We start from the raw sequence: 17,811 nt of genomic DNA on the forward strand, positions 1-17,811 counted from the left end.
GATGAAGAAGCCCCCCAATCGATTTCCCGCACCCCTTCCCCCAAGCCAGCCGGTGAGAATCACGTGCAAATAACCCCAAGATAGGAGGTAAAGCATGCGTCAGGTAACCCCAGCTTGTCTCCCTCTCTGTCTTGGTGCGTTCAGTTCGTCTATGCTGCAAAACAGACGTCGTGTGGAAGAGAGAAAAAAATGGAAGCACTGCAATAGAGAGTGTGTGTGTGTGCGTAGATGTGTGAATGTGCTCCCGTGTTCGTGGGTGTATGAGTGGAGGGGGGACAATGGCCACACCTGACAAAGACAAGAGAGGGGCGTGGAGACAGGAGAGGAGAGAACGTAAGGAGGCAGAATAAACGAAAGCGCGATGCGCAGCGGGATGCGGGTCAGCTAGCACGCAGCAGTCTCGTGCACTACACAAGAGTGAAGTGTAGCGGATGCGCAAAAGGCGGTGTAAGTTTGGTGCTTACCACCTCTTCTCAAAGCATGCGTGTGGGCACCTCGCCGAAACGGCCATGTCCTAGAGAAATGCAACGAACGCCGTTGTGCGCTGCCGTGTAGCGTCGGAGCTGCATGTCTATCTCTGTGCGTGTGTGTGGGGGGGAGGGGGTCTTCACGTGTGTATGTGTGTGCGCATGACTAGAACAAGTCATCGTAGTCATCAACAGCAAACCCGTAAAACTTCGGCGTCTCATCGTACAAGGCCTCAAAGTAGTGCACGTAGTGATCCTCGATCTTTTGGCGTGCGTAGCCCATCTTCACCGTCATGAAGCCGTTGGCGAGGGTAAATTCGTCCACAAAGGCAAAGCGGCGAACGTGAGTGCGAGGGGGCAAGTCCTGCGAGACGCGCCGCAGCTCGGCGCGGATGCAATCAGCCTTTTCCCTATCGTTGACGAGCGGTATACCATCTCGACGCTCCACCTTGCGCAAGTGTGCGGCGATGGCCTTAGTGTTGGCCACCACGAGTGCCACGACGTAAGGGCGACCATTTCCGTAGATGAAGACCTGCTTAATGAACGGGCTCTTTGTCAGGGTCGCCTCCACCTCGAGCGGGTTCACCGTCTTGGCGTTCGCCAACTTGATGAGGACGTCTTTGTTGCCCCTCACCGTTATCCATCCTCCGGTGAGGGTGCCGTAGTCGCCGGACCGCACAAAGGTGCGGCTTCCGTACTCCACCAGCGAATTCTTCGCCTCCTCTGGGTCGATGTGCACGTCAAAGTAGCCCTGCATGGCGTTGGGGGCCTCTACGAGGATCTCGCCCAAGTCCCCTGGCGCCACAATCTCGTTTTTCTCGTTTACGACGCGCACCTCAAGACCGGGCAAAGCTTTGAGACGCTGCGGCACATCCACATCGGTGGCGATGAGCCCACCCGCCTCCATGCAGCCGTACGTGTTCACCACAAACACATCCAGGTCCGCCATGAGCTCTGACTGATCCTTGGTGAGCTGGTGGCCGATAATGATGACGACGCGCAACTCCGAGCCAAACTGTGCCTTGAACTTGCCGAGCAGAGCGTGGGAGAAGGCCCGGAGTGTGCGGCCCGGTTTCTTGAACATGAGACGGTTTTCGGTGATGCGACCGACGACGAGGCGGGTGAGGTCCTTGGTGAAGCTACCACGGTTCAATATGTCGTCGACGATGTTCGCGTACGCGCGCTGAAAGGGCTGCGCCACAGAGACAATGACGCTCGGGTTAACAAGGGGTAAGTCTTGGAATCCCTCCAGGGTTTCAGGGGGGATGCACACGCACGCGCCTTTGCACAGTGCCTGATACAAGTCTGCCGTTAGGCTGCCCGCAACGCACCACGAGCACAGCGACATGAACATGTCGCTGTGCGTCAGCGCCTCGCCAAGGCTAGCATACACAGAGCTGACGTTCGCAACGATGTTCTTGTGAGACAACATGACACCCTTTGGCGGCCCCGTGGTGCCAGCTGTGAAGACAATCATCGCGGTGTCCTCAGCACGGACGTCCGTTCGCGCAGGAGTTTTCTCAGGCACGTCTGCCGCAATGCTAATCGCAACTGCATAGCTGCCCTCCCCAACCTGATCCTCAAAACAAATGGCGTGCTCAAGCTGCCCCACACGACCAATCCACCCCTTGACTGCTGCGTACGACGCCTTTGTCTCGACAAAGAGAACCTTGGACTGTGTGCTCCTCACCACGAGCTGCGCCTCGGACGGGGTGATATTGGTGGGAAGCGCCACAAAGTGCGCCCCCAGCTGCATGGTGGCGAAGTGTACCACAACCCACTCATAGCGGTTCTCGCTAATAACCACAACACGAGATCCCTTCTCGACGCCCATCTGATGTAGCAGTGTCCGCATCGCCTCAACTTCAGTGTTGATGGACTCATACGTGGCCCAGACGTAGCCAAGCTTGCCGCGCACCCACATCTTGCTCCCCAGAAAGCGGCGGGTTGGCCATGCCTTCAGCGCCTGCTCCCACAGCTCCACGAGCGTGCTCTGCGGCTTGATGACAAGGCCCAGCCGGAGGTCGTTGTTCATCTGATGAATCCCGGCCGTATCCGACTCCTGGTAGTACGATCCGCCAACATTCATGCCGAATCGCAGCGAGCACCTCAGCGCTGCCACCTGCTGCGCGCCGCGGTAGCCCCGTAACGACCGACGAGAGAAACGCTGCAGCATTGGACTCGCACTCTTCCGATCCCCAATACAACGCTTCAGCGAGGTGTTTTTTGCACCTAGGCTCCTTGTTGTGCCTCTCTGTGTATCTCGCAGGAGCTCAAAGAAGCGCAAAAGGTGAGGAGGGCAGTTGAGCAACGGAACACCGAGCTGAGCTAGTAGGTGATCGTGCCAGCGCTTACAGGGAGGTGGGGAGTGGAGAAGTCTACTGGGGGACGCTAATCCTGGTCTCCCCTCTCGCTCCGTCAAACATACCGAGAGAGGAACCGAAGAGGCAAAGGTAGATGAAAGGTGCCACCCCTTTCCTGTTAGTGGCGACGCGTACACCGAGCCAGTGTTGAGGAGGGTTGAGAAGCAGCGAAACAAAAAGGAGGTGGGAGGCGGAGAAAGTAGAGAGGAATGAGAGAGCACAGAGGGTCCTCGTGCACCAAAGAAGAGGAAAGAATGTCGATGACGGCGATTCACAACACCGACGAAACAAAAAAGGAGGCAGTGGTGCATCCAAGAGGAAAACTGTCTATGTGTGGCTCCCTCGGCTTTCCCCTCTCTTCCCCCGGCCCCACATAACAAATACAAAGGGAAAACGGAGGAAGAGAGGGGGGCGCACACGTCGACTTTTGCTACCACCTTGGAATGAGCAGGGGGGGTTGCACGCTGCGCTCTTTCCTCGATGAGCCTCACGTCTTTCATATATACCACAGGTACGCGATGGACAGTGTCCCGGGGACTTCTCTTGCCTGTTCTCACGGAATGCCGAATGTCGGCAGAACATCTTTAAATCATACATGCAAAGGCAAAGGCGAAAAAGAACTAACGCATGCAGCGAGAGAGCCCATTGGTGCCTCTCGCCGTTGGAGGAAAGGAAGCCACTGGCCACTCCTCATGCTTGAATTACATTCGTGAAGAGGGTATCTGGAAGTGGGTGGCCAACAGAGGTAAGGAAAAGGGGGCGTGGATACGTACGTATCCACGGAAGCCCCTTTAGCTGTCTTCCTCTTCCTCCAGCTCATCCGCCTCCGCCTCGCTGTCGATCTCGGGGATTTCCTCGCCGCGGCGAACGAGTTTCTCCACGGTGGAGGTCGGGTCTGCCACCTCTGTGATATCAGCGCACTCTGACTGCACGGGGGGTGCGGGTGACGGCGTGAAGGCCGCATCTGTCTTCTTCAGGCCGTTGCCAAAGTACACGCAAGACCAGCGTTTGCCACCCTCAGCCGCGTACGCAGTGGCGCCGGGCCAGCGAAGGGATTGCACCACCGCAATACGGTGAGCCTTACTAACATTGTTCTCCACGCGCATCGTCCAGCACGCAATTTTCATCTTGGTGGAATCATCATCTGGGACGTCATCGTCGCGTAAAGGCTTCAGTGGCGTGTTGTCCGGCTCCCCGGGGTCTTTCTCCTCACCTTCCTCGTCGGGTTCCTCCTCCTCCTCCTCGTCCTCGTCATTGATGGGTGGCGGCAGCTGCGGGATGTCGACAACCCCGTAGAGGTAGTCGCTTTGGATAGGAGCGAAGAGCTCCACCTCCTCCTCTTCCTCTGGCTCTTCCTCCTCCTCCTCACCCTCAGCATCGCCCTCGGGTTCGGTCGATTCGGGTTCGGTTTCCTCCCCCTCCTCCGGCTCAGGCTTCTCCGGCACCTTTGTTTGCCTACCGTTCTTGTAAATGTACCCCTCGACGTGTACCCAGCGGTCCGTCGTCAGTTGCGCCACGTCCACCTCCTCCTCATCATACACCGGCGAGGGGACTGCCAGCGGCTTGTACTTGGCCTCCTTCGGCTTGCGCGGCGCACCACCCTCAGCGTCCTCATCCTCGTCCTCCTCCGTGTCCGGCTCCGGCTCTGGCTCCTCGAGCGCACCTTGGGGAGCAATGGTAGTGCCGCTGGTGATACGCGCCAGTTGCGCTCGCAGGTACGCGGCCTCCCCCCACGGAAACGTTGCTGCGACAGGCGCCGATAAGTCTCCCGTAAAGAAGCGCTTTGTTTCGCGGGCCGCGTTGATCTGCTGCGGCGTTACATCTGGCAACTTCTCCCACTTGTCGGAGGGTGATGCGGTAACCCAGAACGTGTAGCGATTCACCCCGACATAACCCGGCTCAGCCTGCACGGGCACAATGCCCTTTTTTCGCTGTGGCTTTCCCATCGTGTTGGTCTCCACGTAGATGATTTCACCTGCCTCGACGTAGCGCCGCGTGCGTAGGATAAAGTAGTCACTGTGCGTGCCAAAGATCTTGCCAAAGAACTTGATGTCCTGCAAGTTCTTCTCCATGGCGAGGTTGGTGACGGAGCGGTCAAGCAGGAATGCCTCCTCGTCGGCAAGGCCGCAGCCCGCGGCAGTCCAGAACTTGTTCTGCGCCGCAATGGACTCGAAAGATGGCGCCTTCAGCGGCACCACGGTGGTAGTGGTAATGGTGGTGTACGGATCAGGCTGCTCGATGATGGTGTGCACCTCCGGGGCTGGGCGATTAAAGAGCTGCTTGTTGCCCTCGAAGCGCCGGAGCTCTTCGGCGGGCAACTGCGAGGCCTCACAACACGCTGAGGTGCTCTCGCCGCATACAAAGCTGTGCGTCTGGATGAAGCTTAAGATCTCGTGCAGCTTTGACGGATCTCCGGCAACGTTCTCAGGGTTGTCCTCGAGAAGAAGCTCCATGAGACGTGTGAGCTGGTCATATGCACTCACGCCATCCTTGTCCGCCTGCATGAGGTATGCCTTGGCACTGGCGAACTGCTCCTCCAGCTCCGCCGCAGAAAGAGCTGCGGAGGCCATTGTTTCGTGCCCACTCGGAACCCCCGTAGTCGGTGGAGAGTTAGCTCGATTCAAAGAATCGAGAGAGCGCGACCGCCGTCGCAAAAAAAAAAAAAGAGAGAAGACTCAGTTTCTCTGGGCACTCGAGAACTCGAGGTGCAACCTTTCCAGGGTTGACCGTTATGGAGGAGGCTGTAGAGTCCAGCCGATCAATCACTGTGCCCAGACAACGAAAGTCACGCGGGAATAAAAATGTGGCTTACGCTGAGAATCCGCAATTGCGCACCTGTTTCTTTCTCTCTGAGTTGTGGATGACGAAGCCGATGTCGAGCTGCACGACGGCGTTGCGGCTGCGGCACAGACAGATTGAAGACGACACGGGCACCGTTGAAACGAAGAAGAGAAGAGTGAGCAAGAGAATGGTGGAAGAAGCTGGGGAAAACTCATGACGAGTGTCTGCCACTGCGGTCGCTCTTACCATGGCAGAAAGCATGAAACAAAGCATGCAACGGTTTGCCTGACTCTTGAATTATCCGTTGTGTGCTGCCGTTCGGTGTTCCAGAAGCTCAACGATGGGCGTTCGTGATGCCTTCGACGTTCCGCGTCTCAACCTTAATGGCGCATTTGCCAAACTCTCACCTCCAACGGATGAGGAGCATGGACAGGTACGAAGGGTCACAACAGCGTTCGCAGGACAAAAATAAACAGAGTAAAGTTGTGGGCCAGTAAGACGTCTAGGGAGAAATCCTTCACGGAAGTCCAATGAATGCATCACCTCGTTGCACTGGGCCCATTCCGACTCTGAGTCATCACGACTTTTCTGCGATGAAAATGCTCATGAACAATACAAATGAACGTAACGCACACACCCACATACGTCCGGAGAGCGTGCTAGACGAAAAGAAGAAAGGGATGGCAAGCAAACAACAACAGAAGCGTACCCAGCCCAGGGAAGAGAAGAGCAGGGAAAGAAAGAAGATGTGGCACAGCTTCCTCTGCGTGAATGAGTGCGAGATGACCGCTTCTATTCGCGGCCATCATCTCTTTGCCCATCTTTCAGATTCGTCCACCTCTCTTTTGTTCTTTGTAGCATCTTTGTATATTTTTTCTTTGCACGCGACTGCCTGCCTCCCTTTTCTTCCCAAGTAAACAACCCCAACATGCAATGCCCTGCAAACACAAACGTTCACAGACATCCACACACTCGACAGTCACTGTCACATAGTCTTACAGTGAAAGAGAAATAGAGAGAATTTTTCCGCTCATCGTCTGCATGTTGCCATCGAATATGACCCGAGCCCCACTCCAATTCCGGCCCCCCGCAGTCCCACCGCGCGGCGCGAAGCAGCCGCAGACACGCGCCGCCGCAACGCACCCGGGTCACGCCGACACCCCAACATGCGGACGGCGCAGGGGCGTTTACCGCCCCAGCTTTCTCTGACGCAGCGCCGTCCAGAACCCGACCGCCAACATCCGCAGCGACGCGCTGGTCTGATTCTCCCGCGTCCTCGGTGCTTGCCCTGCGCGACCACAAGAAGTGATTCGGGGTTGGCAGTGATAGGGGGCCTTTTTGGCTCTCCGACAGAGTGGGGAGTACTGGAGCCTGAGATGCCACGCTGAGGTGTCCCCCGTCATCAGGAAGAACATAAAGGAAGGGAAAAAAAATAGTCTGGAGAGAAGACGAGGTGAGATGATGTATGCACAGGGCGTCTTTCGAAGTCGGATGGAGGGAAACAAACCGAAGAAGAAAGAGGAAGGACAAATGAGCAGGAGGTGAGGAAAAAAAAAAGAAAGAGCACATGAAAAGTGGGAGGGAGGAGACAAGAAAGAGAAGGGGTGGTCCTGTGCCATCAAAGAAACCTCCCTCAAAAAAAAAAAAGACAACTATGAAGCCCGAAATAGCAGAAATATCCGATGCAGTAATGCACACGCATGTCAGCCAAGCCGATCCACGAGTTTGCCAACGTACTTTTGAATTGAGGGGTCCGCGCCCGCGGTAGGGTCCTGTTGCAGTTTGCGAATATCCTCTCGCAAGTTCAGCGCAACAAACCTGCGGCGGAATATGTCGTATGCACAAAACGAGTTGATGGTGAGCACTGCAACCTTTTTCGATGACAGAGAGTCGTCATCACGCAACATCCTCAGCAGAGATTCCACTACGCTAGACTCAGCCAAGGGGCTCACAAGCTGGTCGCCGTTCCGAACAAAGTTGCTCAGCGCACCGGCGGCGTTTTGACGCGCCTTAGCGTCCCCACACGCCAGAAGGCCCACCAACGAGGGAATGGCTGGGCTTAGCAGATTATACAGGTAGTCACTGTGAAACGCAGCATTCCCAATGGCAAACGCTGCGAGCTTCTGAGTCTGCGCGTCGCTGTCGCTACAGCACTTCACCAGTCGCCCCACAATGTGGTTCTTTTCAAGTGGCTCAAAAAAGAAGTCAGAGTGTTTGCACAGATTCCCGATAAGCGTGCACGTCTTGCCGCGCAAGTCTTTTTCTGAGTGCTGGAGGAGTGCAGCCACGCAATCATATAGGTTGGATCTATGAATGGGCTCGTAAAACTCTGCAGACATGCGTGCCATTTGTGATAGCACGACCAACCCGTCCGACATCAACCCTGTCCCTGCTTTGTCTGGGTCGAGAATGCGCCTAATTCGAGCAGCGTCTACGCCACCGCAGTCTATGAAAGCCTTGATAGAGTCTGCGGAGTTGGCGCACAGCTTCGCGATGATGGCAAACGGATTCCCGAGAAAAACTCCCTCAGAGTAGTCCATAGCGTGCACAAGCAGCTCGACAACTTTCTCCTTGTGCAGCACGCGGCTGATGTCGCTCAGCAGCTTGTCCTCCAAATGTGTTGGATTTGAGGACGAGCTCACGGGCCGTAGCGAGTCGGACAAAATCTGAGACACGATCGTCACGTGCGCGCTGACGCCGGTCGCGCCACCGCCGCGACATGCTGGCCAGTAAAAAAGCTGACGGAAGTAGTCAGTTTTCATGGTGCGGCAGATGACTGAGAGCCAGTATAGGCTCCCCGACTCCCCTGAATACGGGGCTATCGGCTCCATCAACAGACTCATCGAGAGAGCTTGCTCCTTCTGCTGCTGAAAGATCTGCTGCGCTGCTCGCAACAGCGTCTGGACGCCGTTGGGTGACAGCTCCATCATTGGATCGCTGTCACGCAGAAGTGTCATAACCAGCAATGCTAGGTTTTTGGTATCACTCTCCAAAAACCTGTGCTCTAATCTGTCGGGGAGCTTGGCGTAGACGAGCGAGTCTGAGTCTGAGAAAATCAACGACAGCATATGAGCGACGCCATCTAGCAAGCCGTAATCAGGATACCAATAGCTGCTTCCCAGCGCCCGCGGCGTCACGGGGCGATTCGGCGCGTCTGACACGGTATCAACGATGGAATAAATCCCGTCTAGCAGAGCATCATTCACTTTAAACGAGACAATGTCCTTCAGCTCTCGGTGAGCGAAGGCGATAAGAAGAGCCGCTGCCGCTGCATAGGTTAACGGGGGAATTTTATTCCGATGCGCGTCTACTGCCCCGGTCTCGTAGTAGCAGACAGCGGAGAGTGCTTGTGTCACTAGCTCCAGCACCCCCTCACGATTTATCCGCTGCGGGGATGCCAGCTTGATGTGCGGAATAACAATAGACACTGTGTGAAAAACGAGAGCCGCGTACTCGTACGACGTCTTGCCCCTTGAAACACTGTTGTGGTTGACTGATTTGAGGATGGCCGCCCACATCTCCGGAAAAGCCTGCAGCTGCGTCACCATCGGTCCAAACCTGTTCTCCCAACGGAAACACTGAAACATGATCTTCACACACGTTTCCGCAAGAGAATTCGCGTCGCTGCTTATTTCGCCAATTATGAAATCGAGCGCCGTGTGAGGCTTCTTCATCAGCGTCAGAGCAACCTGCTGCCGAATAAACAGATCTTCCTGCTGGCGTGAGTGCTTTTCCTCTAACACCGCCACTCCGTCGCGCTTCGGACGCTGGGAAGGAAAGGGAAGCACATCACCATCTTCCGGAAAAACCAACACTTGCACGAGCTGCAGCACTAAACCGACAACTTTCACCGACTGCCTCTCGTTGAGCAGCGTCAACGCAGCCTCCAGGACCCCAGAGTCAAACACCGCAAGAAGGCCAGTGCTTTTTGTCACGTCCCCATTGGACGCGCTAGTCATTCGCACCAGCTGGGTAAGAGTGGCACAGACCTCGAACTCGCAACCGCTCATGAGTTTTTGCACTGTCTTCGTGTTGAGAATATCATCGTTTTGGGTCGATTGGCGCTTTGGGGCCGCACGGCCGGCGTTCCCATGGAGTCGAAGACACCCCAGCCGATCCATTCGGGCCTTCATCTTCGCATCATGCTGCATAATAGCATCCTGCCACGACGCGTCACTCATCGTCAGCTGCACAAATGGGTGGTTCAGCAACTCAGGCCAATTGAGCCGTGATGACGCGGACTTAGTCAAGAGGCCGCTAAGAAAGCTCTTGAATTCGGGGCTGATCGGATCATTTGCCTTCGAGTCGTACTTGACGGGCTCACAAACAATCTTTTTGATCAATGCAAAAAGATTGTTCGTGTAGAAGGGTGGCTTGCCGTAGTACAGCTCATACAGGATGCAGCCTAGCGACCACAGATCAACTCGGTTGTCGTACGCGCGCTCTTGCACCAGCTCCGGTGCCATGTAGAGCGGTGTACCCTTGATGCTTGTTAGTACGATTGTGTTGTAGCTCATGGAGCGCGCAAAGCCAAAATCTGCTAGTTTTACAGCGCCGTTCTGGCCAATTAAGATGTTTTGTGGCTTCATATCGCGGTGGATAATTCGATTAGAATGAAGGTAGTTCAGTGCCTGGATGAGTTGCTTTGCAATCTTTTGGACCTCCTTTGCCGGCAGCTGCTTGTCATCCTCCAGGATATCATACAGCTCACCCTGCGCATACTCCATCACCACTACAAAGTCAGAATCCGTCTCAAAGGAGTCGAAAAGCATGATAATATGTGGATGATTCAGCTTCGTCAAAATCTCGATCTCGCTTCGAAGATTTTTGAGCTCCTTCTCGTTTTTTCCCTTCTTGACGATGAATTTCATTGCTACTATTTGACCCGTGCCCTTGATGCGGGCTTTGTACACTTTACCAAAGGAGCCCTCACCGATAGACTCGATTATTTGGTAGTCCTCCATGGCGACAAGTTTCTTTGCACAAGCACAATCAGCGGTCAAAGTGAGAGAAAGTGGAGTGTGAAAATTAATGCATCGAAGAGCGAGAAAGGACGCATATAGAACTTCCTCTTGGTCAAAAAAAAAAACTGATGGGATCCCGCTTTCCCAGGATGTGGTAATGAGTTGTCTTATTCCAATGTGACCATTCAGTAGCGATAAATCTCTCGGGCCTCCCTACCTTGCAGGTACTGAACCCTATCGTATTAGAAAGGGCTCGGTATTGGCTGGTATAGGGGCTGCTTAGCTGCCCCGCAGAGTCAGCTCTGTACTCTGATGCCGCGCTGAGGTGTCCGCAGTCATCAGGAAGAATGTAGCAAAATGGAATATGAAAACAATTGTAATTTAAAACTGCAAGGTAACAGTCAGCTGGACATCATACGACTTTTTCAGTGGCGTAATAATTTATGTGTGTGAATGTGGTTTCCAATAAGGAAGGTAGCTAATTCCACAGAAATATGCTTTGCCCTTGTTTATGCTTCCTCTCCTTTGACGCCATACAAATAATATAAAAGACAAGCTACATTGTGGGCGGAGAGCTCCTTTGCTCGGAGCATTATTGCGGTTATTACGTTAAAAGGAGAACGAATAAGAAAAAGATAGGAATATTTAGAAAGTGAGAAAATAATCGTTGAGGAATATTGTAGCTGTTAATGTGCAGGTCAGACACATGAAATAGTTGCTTCAATCCCTAATAATCGACTCGTGAAAAGGGAGCAACTTAGAAAAGGAAAAATAGAATCAGAAAAGGGTGAAAGTGAAGCCCAAGGCGACCTCTTAGCCTCATTGACCCCCTCAAGCTTTGCAGTCTCACCCGCCTCTGTAGCTTCAGCACCCGCCATCTCTCGAGCATCCCGCCACTGACACCTCACTCGGGTTTGCTCCGTGTAAACAGTGTCGAATTCAGTCGTCCTCACGAACTTGATCTCAATCAAACCACACAACCCGGTCCTCCTCTCATTAGCAAAGATAGGCCCATGCCGTGTGTGAACCCTCGTGACCTCCGCCGTGCTCTAGTCAGGGAGCGCCTGTGCGACAATAACAGCAGAATTGATAACCAGATTCAGCGAAGCGATTTTTCAGCCCTGAAACGCCCTTGCGCAATAAAAGCTTCACCTTTTCGGCAGGGATAGTGTTCGCTCTTTGGAACCCTGCGCGGACAACATTGCTCGGGAAGTCAGCAACGGTGGTCATTTTGAGCAGCGAGAATAATATTGTAAGAGCTGGTTGCTGTTAAACACAGTATGTGCTCGTGAATACATAATGAAGTTGTAATGGGAAAGTAAGAGAAAATATATTGAGAAAATCAGTTGTCCTTTCTGCCCTTTCCCATTTGTTTCGCATTATAATGGGTACACAGAGCATCAAGATTTGCCGTGCAAGGCCGCGCGGCGTCACGAGCACTCCAGCAGATACACTCTATGTTCGCGAATTTAGCCATAAAAAACTGTAGCTTTCAGTTTTCCATGTGTCATCTGCTTGCTTTTTATGTGAAATTGGGGCTCTATTTGTCATTGTGGTTTCGCGGAAGGCTCAAAGGGGCGAATTATTGCCCACTACAATATTTGTTCAGAAAGAAAAATTTCTTGGGTCTGTGTTTTGATATAAAAAAGTGAATTTTTTTTTTTATCGTGCTTTTTTTTTCTCAACGATCGCATCATCACCTTCGCCGGCTCGCCTAGCTTATATGGGCCATGGTATACCAAATTATTGGCGGGGAATCGTGTTTTTCTTTTTGGCCTTTTTTGCATTTCACTGACACACCTAAGCTACACTTCTTAATTAGCTAAGGTATATTTTTTCAGTCAATAAAAAAAAAATTCAAAACACTTTTTTCGCTTTGGTAGAGCACAAGAGAGTAATGCAGTGTTTACTTTCTTCCTCCTTCGAGCCTGAGTTCTCTTCGTCATTTGTATCACTCGTGCAGCTGGACTACTCATCATTCCCCTCACATGTCGCGGCACTGGCCTTTGCCGCTTCACGATCCTTCTGCTGCTGCTCGTAGATAGCGTCGAAGTCAGGGGACTTCACAACGGTAACCTCAATCTTGTCGGTAGTTGTTGAGCGAACATCATCGAACTGAGCGCGTGCAGTACAAATCTTTTTCACCGTGACGACGCCTTGGTTCTTGAGCAGCTCCACAACGGAGACAGCGTCTGCAATGGCAGTTCCGAGAGCGGAGATTGTGACCTCGGGGTAGCCTTCGTGAAGGCGGTGCTTGGTGTAGTCGACGTAACCGAACTTGCGCTTGTTCGAGCTCACACGAACAACCGCGTTTCCGCCGTTTTCGTTCGACATATTTGGTATAAAGGCAAAATGTAGCGGTTTTTGTTTTTGTTGCTCTTTTGAAGCTGATTTACAGACTGAGAAGTAAGATGAGTCAGAAGAGACGATAGAAGTCTAGAAAATCAATGCGAGTGTTTATTCCGGTACCACCCATGCATGTTACCGCGAAGAAGATGAAATGTTCTGAGAGATATTTTTTTAAGTTGCAGTACCTTTAACAGCAACACAGCCGTCTTTATAGGAAGCGATGATGATATGAGTAACAGTCAATCGTGGAAATCATGTCCAATAACCCTGTCGTCACCTCGGTTTGGCAGTTCGCTTTGTCTCCGGTAAAATGAGCACATTTTTTAACGCTGCGCCACAACACCCCGATAATCGCGAAAAAAAAAACTGGCGTTCACAGCCCCCGGCCGCGCACAGTGTAGCAACACAATGTGCGGTGTTTGAGCGCTAAATATCTTTAGAAAGGGGGTTTGGCTGCAATGTTTCTCCTGGCATTAAATTCGTAATGGGGTCCCCTCGCCTGGGGACGGTCCTGCGAGCGGCCCGGCTTCTTGGTGCATTTTCCGCTCCCCGCCAGGCGATCCCGGCGGCCCCGTTCTTTGCCGGGGGCCCCCCTCTCACCCAGCCTCAAAAAAAGCCTGCCTGAACAACCGCGCACAAGCACACAGAAAACAACCGCCCCCGCACACACCTGTTCTGGAAACCCCACCCCAGCCTTTTCTGGCCAACGGGCCAAGAGAAAAAGCACGCAGCTCGCCCCCCTTCCCACAAGCCCCATCGCCAGCATAGGCCGCGCCACCCACCCAACACCACCCCTAAAACCAAGCAAAAAAATGCAGTGCCACAACCACCCCAACCCTTCCTCAGCCTCACCCCCCCGTCTGCACGAAGTGAAAAAGACCCCGGGGATGCAAAGCCCTCCACCCACCCGCACGACCAAAGGCCAACACCCACCACCCAATCACACCCCCAAAGCGCCAAGCGAAACGAAGCAAAAGAACCGGCGCGCCCGCTCCTCTGGGGACGAAAAGCCGAGGCTGAGTTCCGCAGAGCGCTTGCAACCCGGCATTTCCCACCACGCTCAACACCACAGGAAAAACTACTCCGGCGCACCAAACGCGCCAGGCACGGACCCCATAACGCCACGCTCCCCCAACCTTCCTCTTGGTTAATGATGTAGCGCCAACAAAAGCAATCGATTTTTCAGACCAAAACATGCAACCTGCGCCTCACAAAAGATAGAGCCATACCCAAACATATGGCAATACCGAAACACAACCACGGCGCCAACAACCAAGGCATTGCAAATCAGACGCCTCAACGACGCATCACGCACAACCCAGTAGCTCCAAAATCAAATGTGCAAGCGCCAAAGATCGGCTGCTCTTTTTTTCTGGGAAGACCCTTTATCCACCTCCCGTGATCGCCAAAAGGCCCCCCGCAGTCCCACCGCGCGGCGCGAAGCAGCCGCAGACACGCGCCGCCGCAACGCACCCGGGTCACGCCGACACCCCAACATGCGGACGGCGCAGGGGCGTTTACCGCCCCAGCTTTCTCTGACGCAGCGCCGTCCAGAACCCGACCGCCAACATCCGCAGCGACGCGCTGGTCTGATTCTCCCGCGTCCTCGGTGCTTGCCCTGCGCGACCACAAGAAGTGATTCGGGGTTGGCAGTGATAGGGGGAGGGCTTTTTTTCTCTTCCGGGTCGCCTTCAGAACCGCGAGCCTGGCGGGCGCGCCCCGTCGCTTGAAAAGGCAGGCATCATTCGTTTTAAGGTCGCGGGGAAAAAACAAAAAGGGGCGGGCGCGGCCATAGCGGGCCCCCCGCCCCCTCCCGCACGGGGAAACGGGAAGACAGAAAACGAGTTGGCCAAACCGCAGCCCGCCATCCCCGCGCAAGAAAAAAACAACTGCAAAATTAACAGGCAGCGGCAATCCCTTCACACACACTCACATTTACACACATCAAAAACTGCAAACTTTCGCGCCAGCCGCCAATCCTTTCCAGCAGAAAAACCTGACGATGCGCGGGAAGTTTTCCAAACGATGGGCATGTGTCTTTTTAGCGGACCAGTAATAAAAATAATGTGATGAAAATTTCCCTTTTAAAGAAAACCTAGTCTCCTTCCGGTATGGCACTTTCCCACCTCAGAGTATCAAATCATTGCCGCAGATCGTTCTCCAGAAAGGAGAAAAAGGCTAAAGCGTGGTGATCGTTAGGACTTCGGAAAGGCGGGCGATCAACAGCACCCCCAAGCCCCTTCTTTCCCGACACGCAGCGAGAAAGCACAGGGCAGGCCCGTTGTTGCAAAAAATATTTTCGTTTGTTCTTGGGGTGCTCTTGCGCGGGAAGCCCCCTCTATTTTCCCGAAGCTCCCAAGCCCGCCTATCTTTTCCCCATGCTCGTCTTCCGGCTTCCTGCGCATCTCCCCTCCGAGTCCTGGGGCGCCAAAAACACGCAGCAGAGATCCAGACAAAGCCGGCGCTCACATGATATACGCCTTCTGCCAAACCAAGAGCTTTTGAGCGCATATTATGAATATATTGTGGAACATAGCGGTTGCCAAAGAAGCCCGAGAACAGAGGTCTGGCTTCCGAGCCTGCTGCGTCACTGTTGGTTCCCTTGGGTGTGGCTCTCTTCCCGGTAGCTCAGCGCCGGCAGGGCACCAAGACAGAAGGCCCTGCGGGCTCCGTGCCCGTGCGTTCGGCTCGGGGGCTCCGCGCGGGCCTGCGCCGTGCTTTCTGAACCATGGGTGTCCGAGATGACAGTCGCATCCGTCCTCTCGACGTGGGCGCCCAGCAAATGCGCGGCGCTGGCCGGCATGTTGCGGGGGTTGTCGGGGAAGCCGCGGCTCGGCTAGACAGGCTGGGGCGGTCTGCTCGCATGAGGGAGGTCCACCGGAGCATCCGCCCGGCCCCCTCTGCTTGGCATTGGCGGGGTGGTGGGCGCTCTGCGGCGCTGGAAAAGAAAACCGAAGGGGGGTCCTTTGGCGCGGGTGCGCTAAAGCAGCTGCGATCACGATGTGCGCCCCGCAGCGCTGTGACGGCACTTCGGCAGTTCTCATGAGGGCATGAGGGTGTCGACTCCTTCGGGGCACCGCGCGCACACCCTCCTGGTGTGCCGGCGGTTGGTTTCGGCGGATCCGCTCGCTGGTGGGCTGCGGGTGGGCCCTCTGGGCGGAAAAGGGACGTCGGCACGGGGGCGATGTCTCCCCCGTTTCGCGAAGTTCTCGTGCTTGCAGCGGCGCTGTGTGATGTTCATGCGCTGGTGGGTTCGGTGGCGGGGGGCTGCGGGGTCCGCCTGGCCGGCCGGCGCGCCGGAAAGCGGACGCGGCTGCCGTTGCAAACGCGCTCTTCCCCGTCATGGCCCCTCCCCCCGGTGCGGGTCCCTCAACAGCGGGGGTGGCGCGTTGCGGCATTTCTGGGCACCAATGCCGGCCCACCCACCCCGTCGCGTGCGCCTCTCGTTTCCGTTTTTCTTTGGCTGCTTTTTGGGTTGTGGCGCGGCGGCGGGGCGGGTAGGCCGGCTCCGGCCGCATGGATGGCGGGCTTTGGCGCACGCCCAAGATGCCAGCCGACGCCCCTGTACGTTTCCCGCCAAGATAAAGGCTTGCAGCCCGCCAGGGTCTGTGTAGTGCCGGGCGCGCAGCGCGTATCCGAAGAGTCGGGAGGGGGTGGGCGAGAAGAGCCCGCCAGGCGCACGGCGCGGTTCAACGGCAGGCGGCTCCCCCAGAGGACCTCGATTTGGCCGCAGCGCAGCAGAGGTGTAGGCGGGCCGTGTTTTTGCGCGTTCATGAGGATTACCTTCTTATGGTGGGGTGTTGCGCCGAAAAAAATGAGCAGTTTCTGAGCTTTACAATGACAATCTGTGGATTTGATGGTTTTTTGCGGGCGGCTTCGTTTGGGAACGGGTCGGTGTCAGCCCTCTGTTCTTTCCGCTTTTGACTTTGGCGTATGGAGCCCGTGTCTTTTTGGCTCATGGAAACGTGGTGTGCTTGATGCGACGGTTCTTTCGCCGGGGGGGGGGGCGTGAGAACAAGGTAAATCGAAAGTCTGGTTTGCCAGTTGTGGTTGGCAAGTTATGGCTGGATGCTGCAGGGGTGTGCTGCGGAGTGCGTTGTGTCCCCCTTTCCGGAACCCGAAATCCTTTCAGGAAATTGCTTTGCGTTGGCGGGAGGAGGGGGGGGGAGCGGCGTATTAATTCACAAGGCATCAGAAGTGCAGAGTTTGTTGTGAAGCATGTCGTGGCGACATGCAGGCTTTTGACAGTCGCGCTACTGCGCCATGGGCATTGTACTGGCAGCATGACAAACGTTTGTGCGGTCGCATTGGTCGCGCAGGTGTCCGTTGCGATGATCATGCAGGCGGCGCTTAGAAAGAAGGGGTGCATGTTGCGATGCCGAACTAAAGTGGCTGACTTTTGTGTTTCCATTAACTTCGATCTTTCTTACCTTCAGCTGTGAAGTTTGGGTGATAGCGAAACGAGTGCAGCCAAGATTTTACGAATGGTGCCTGTTAGAGAATTGGGGAAATGGGGCCTTTTTAAAAGCGGCATAACAGTGTTAAAAACGTTTAGCTTTAAGTGCTACTTTTTTGTGACGTGGAAAGGTTTTGTAGTCATGTGAGTGGAAACACACATAAAGTATCAAGATGGCTGTGAGGCAAGAGCATGCTCTCTGGCTGGGAAAGTCTTCCTGCAGTCGAAATGAAAGCTTTTCTCGATGTGTTGCCCGAGTTAAGTGCAGCTTTTCTTGCTGGATTTTTCCACTGCAGCCGAATTCGTCATGAGAAATATGAAAATGCATTGAGTTTAGTAGACCTCTGTGTTTAATCATCTCTGTTCCTTCCAATCGACATTAAATATGTTTCTCTACTGGTCCCTTAGCTCTCAGCTGTGCTTGCAGAAGC

General features: G+C 54.4%; 4 protein-coding genes across 4 annotated transcripts; all 4 read right to left on the reverse strand.

Moving 5' to 3' along the window:
• Positions 1-633: 633 nt before the first annotated feature.
• Positions 634-2,643, reverse strand: LBRM_13_0240 (putative long-chain-fatty-acid-CoA ligase; the record flags this gene model as incomplete). The annotated part of the gene is made up of 1 exon (XM_001563117.1): positions 634-2,643. One exon carries the CDS (start codon positions 2,641-2,643, stop codon positions 634-636), a length of 2,010 nt encoding a protein of 669 aa, XP_001563167.1.
• A 978-nt stretch (positions 2,644-3,621) lies between these two features.
• Positions 3,622-5,400, reverse strand: LBRM_13_0250 (putative flagellar radial spoke protein; the record flags this gene model as incomplete). The annotated part of the gene is made up of 1 exon (XM_001563118.1): positions 3,622-5,400. One exon carries the CDS (start codon positions 5,398-5,400, stop codon positions 3,622-3,624), a length of 1,779 nt encoding a protein of 592 aa, XP_001563168.1.
• A 1,914-nt stretch (positions 5,401-7,314) lies between these two features.
• LBRM_13_0260 (mitogen-activated protein kinase kinase 2) lies at positions 7,315-10,575 on the reverse strand (the record flags this gene model as incomplete). Its single annotated transcript, XM_001563119.1, has 1 exon — positions 7,315-10,575. One exon carries the CDS (start codon positions 10,573-10,575, stop codon positions 7,315-7,317), a length of 3,261 nt encoding a protein of 1,086 aa, XP_001563169.1.
• Positions 10,576-12,543: 1,968 nt separating this feature from the next.
• On the reverse strand, positions 12,544-12,909 carry LBRM_13_0270 (conserved hypothetical protein; the record flags this gene model as incomplete). The annotated part of the gene is made up of 1 exon (XM_001563120.1): positions 12,544-12,909. One exon carries the CDS (start codon positions 12,907-12,909, stop codon positions 12,544-12,546), a length of 366 nt encoding a protein of 121 aa, XP_001563170.1.
• Between the last annotated feature and the right edge of the window lie 4,902 nt (positions 12,910-17,811).

Source organism: Leishmania braziliensis, chromosome 13 (assembly GCF_000002845.2).
Source record: "Leishmania braziliensis MHOM/BR/75/M2904 complete genome, chromosome 13".
In the NCBI taxonomy this organism is placed as follows: Eukaryota; Euglenozoa; class Kinetoplastea; order Trypanosomatida; family Trypanosomatidae; genus Leishmania; species Leishmania braziliensis.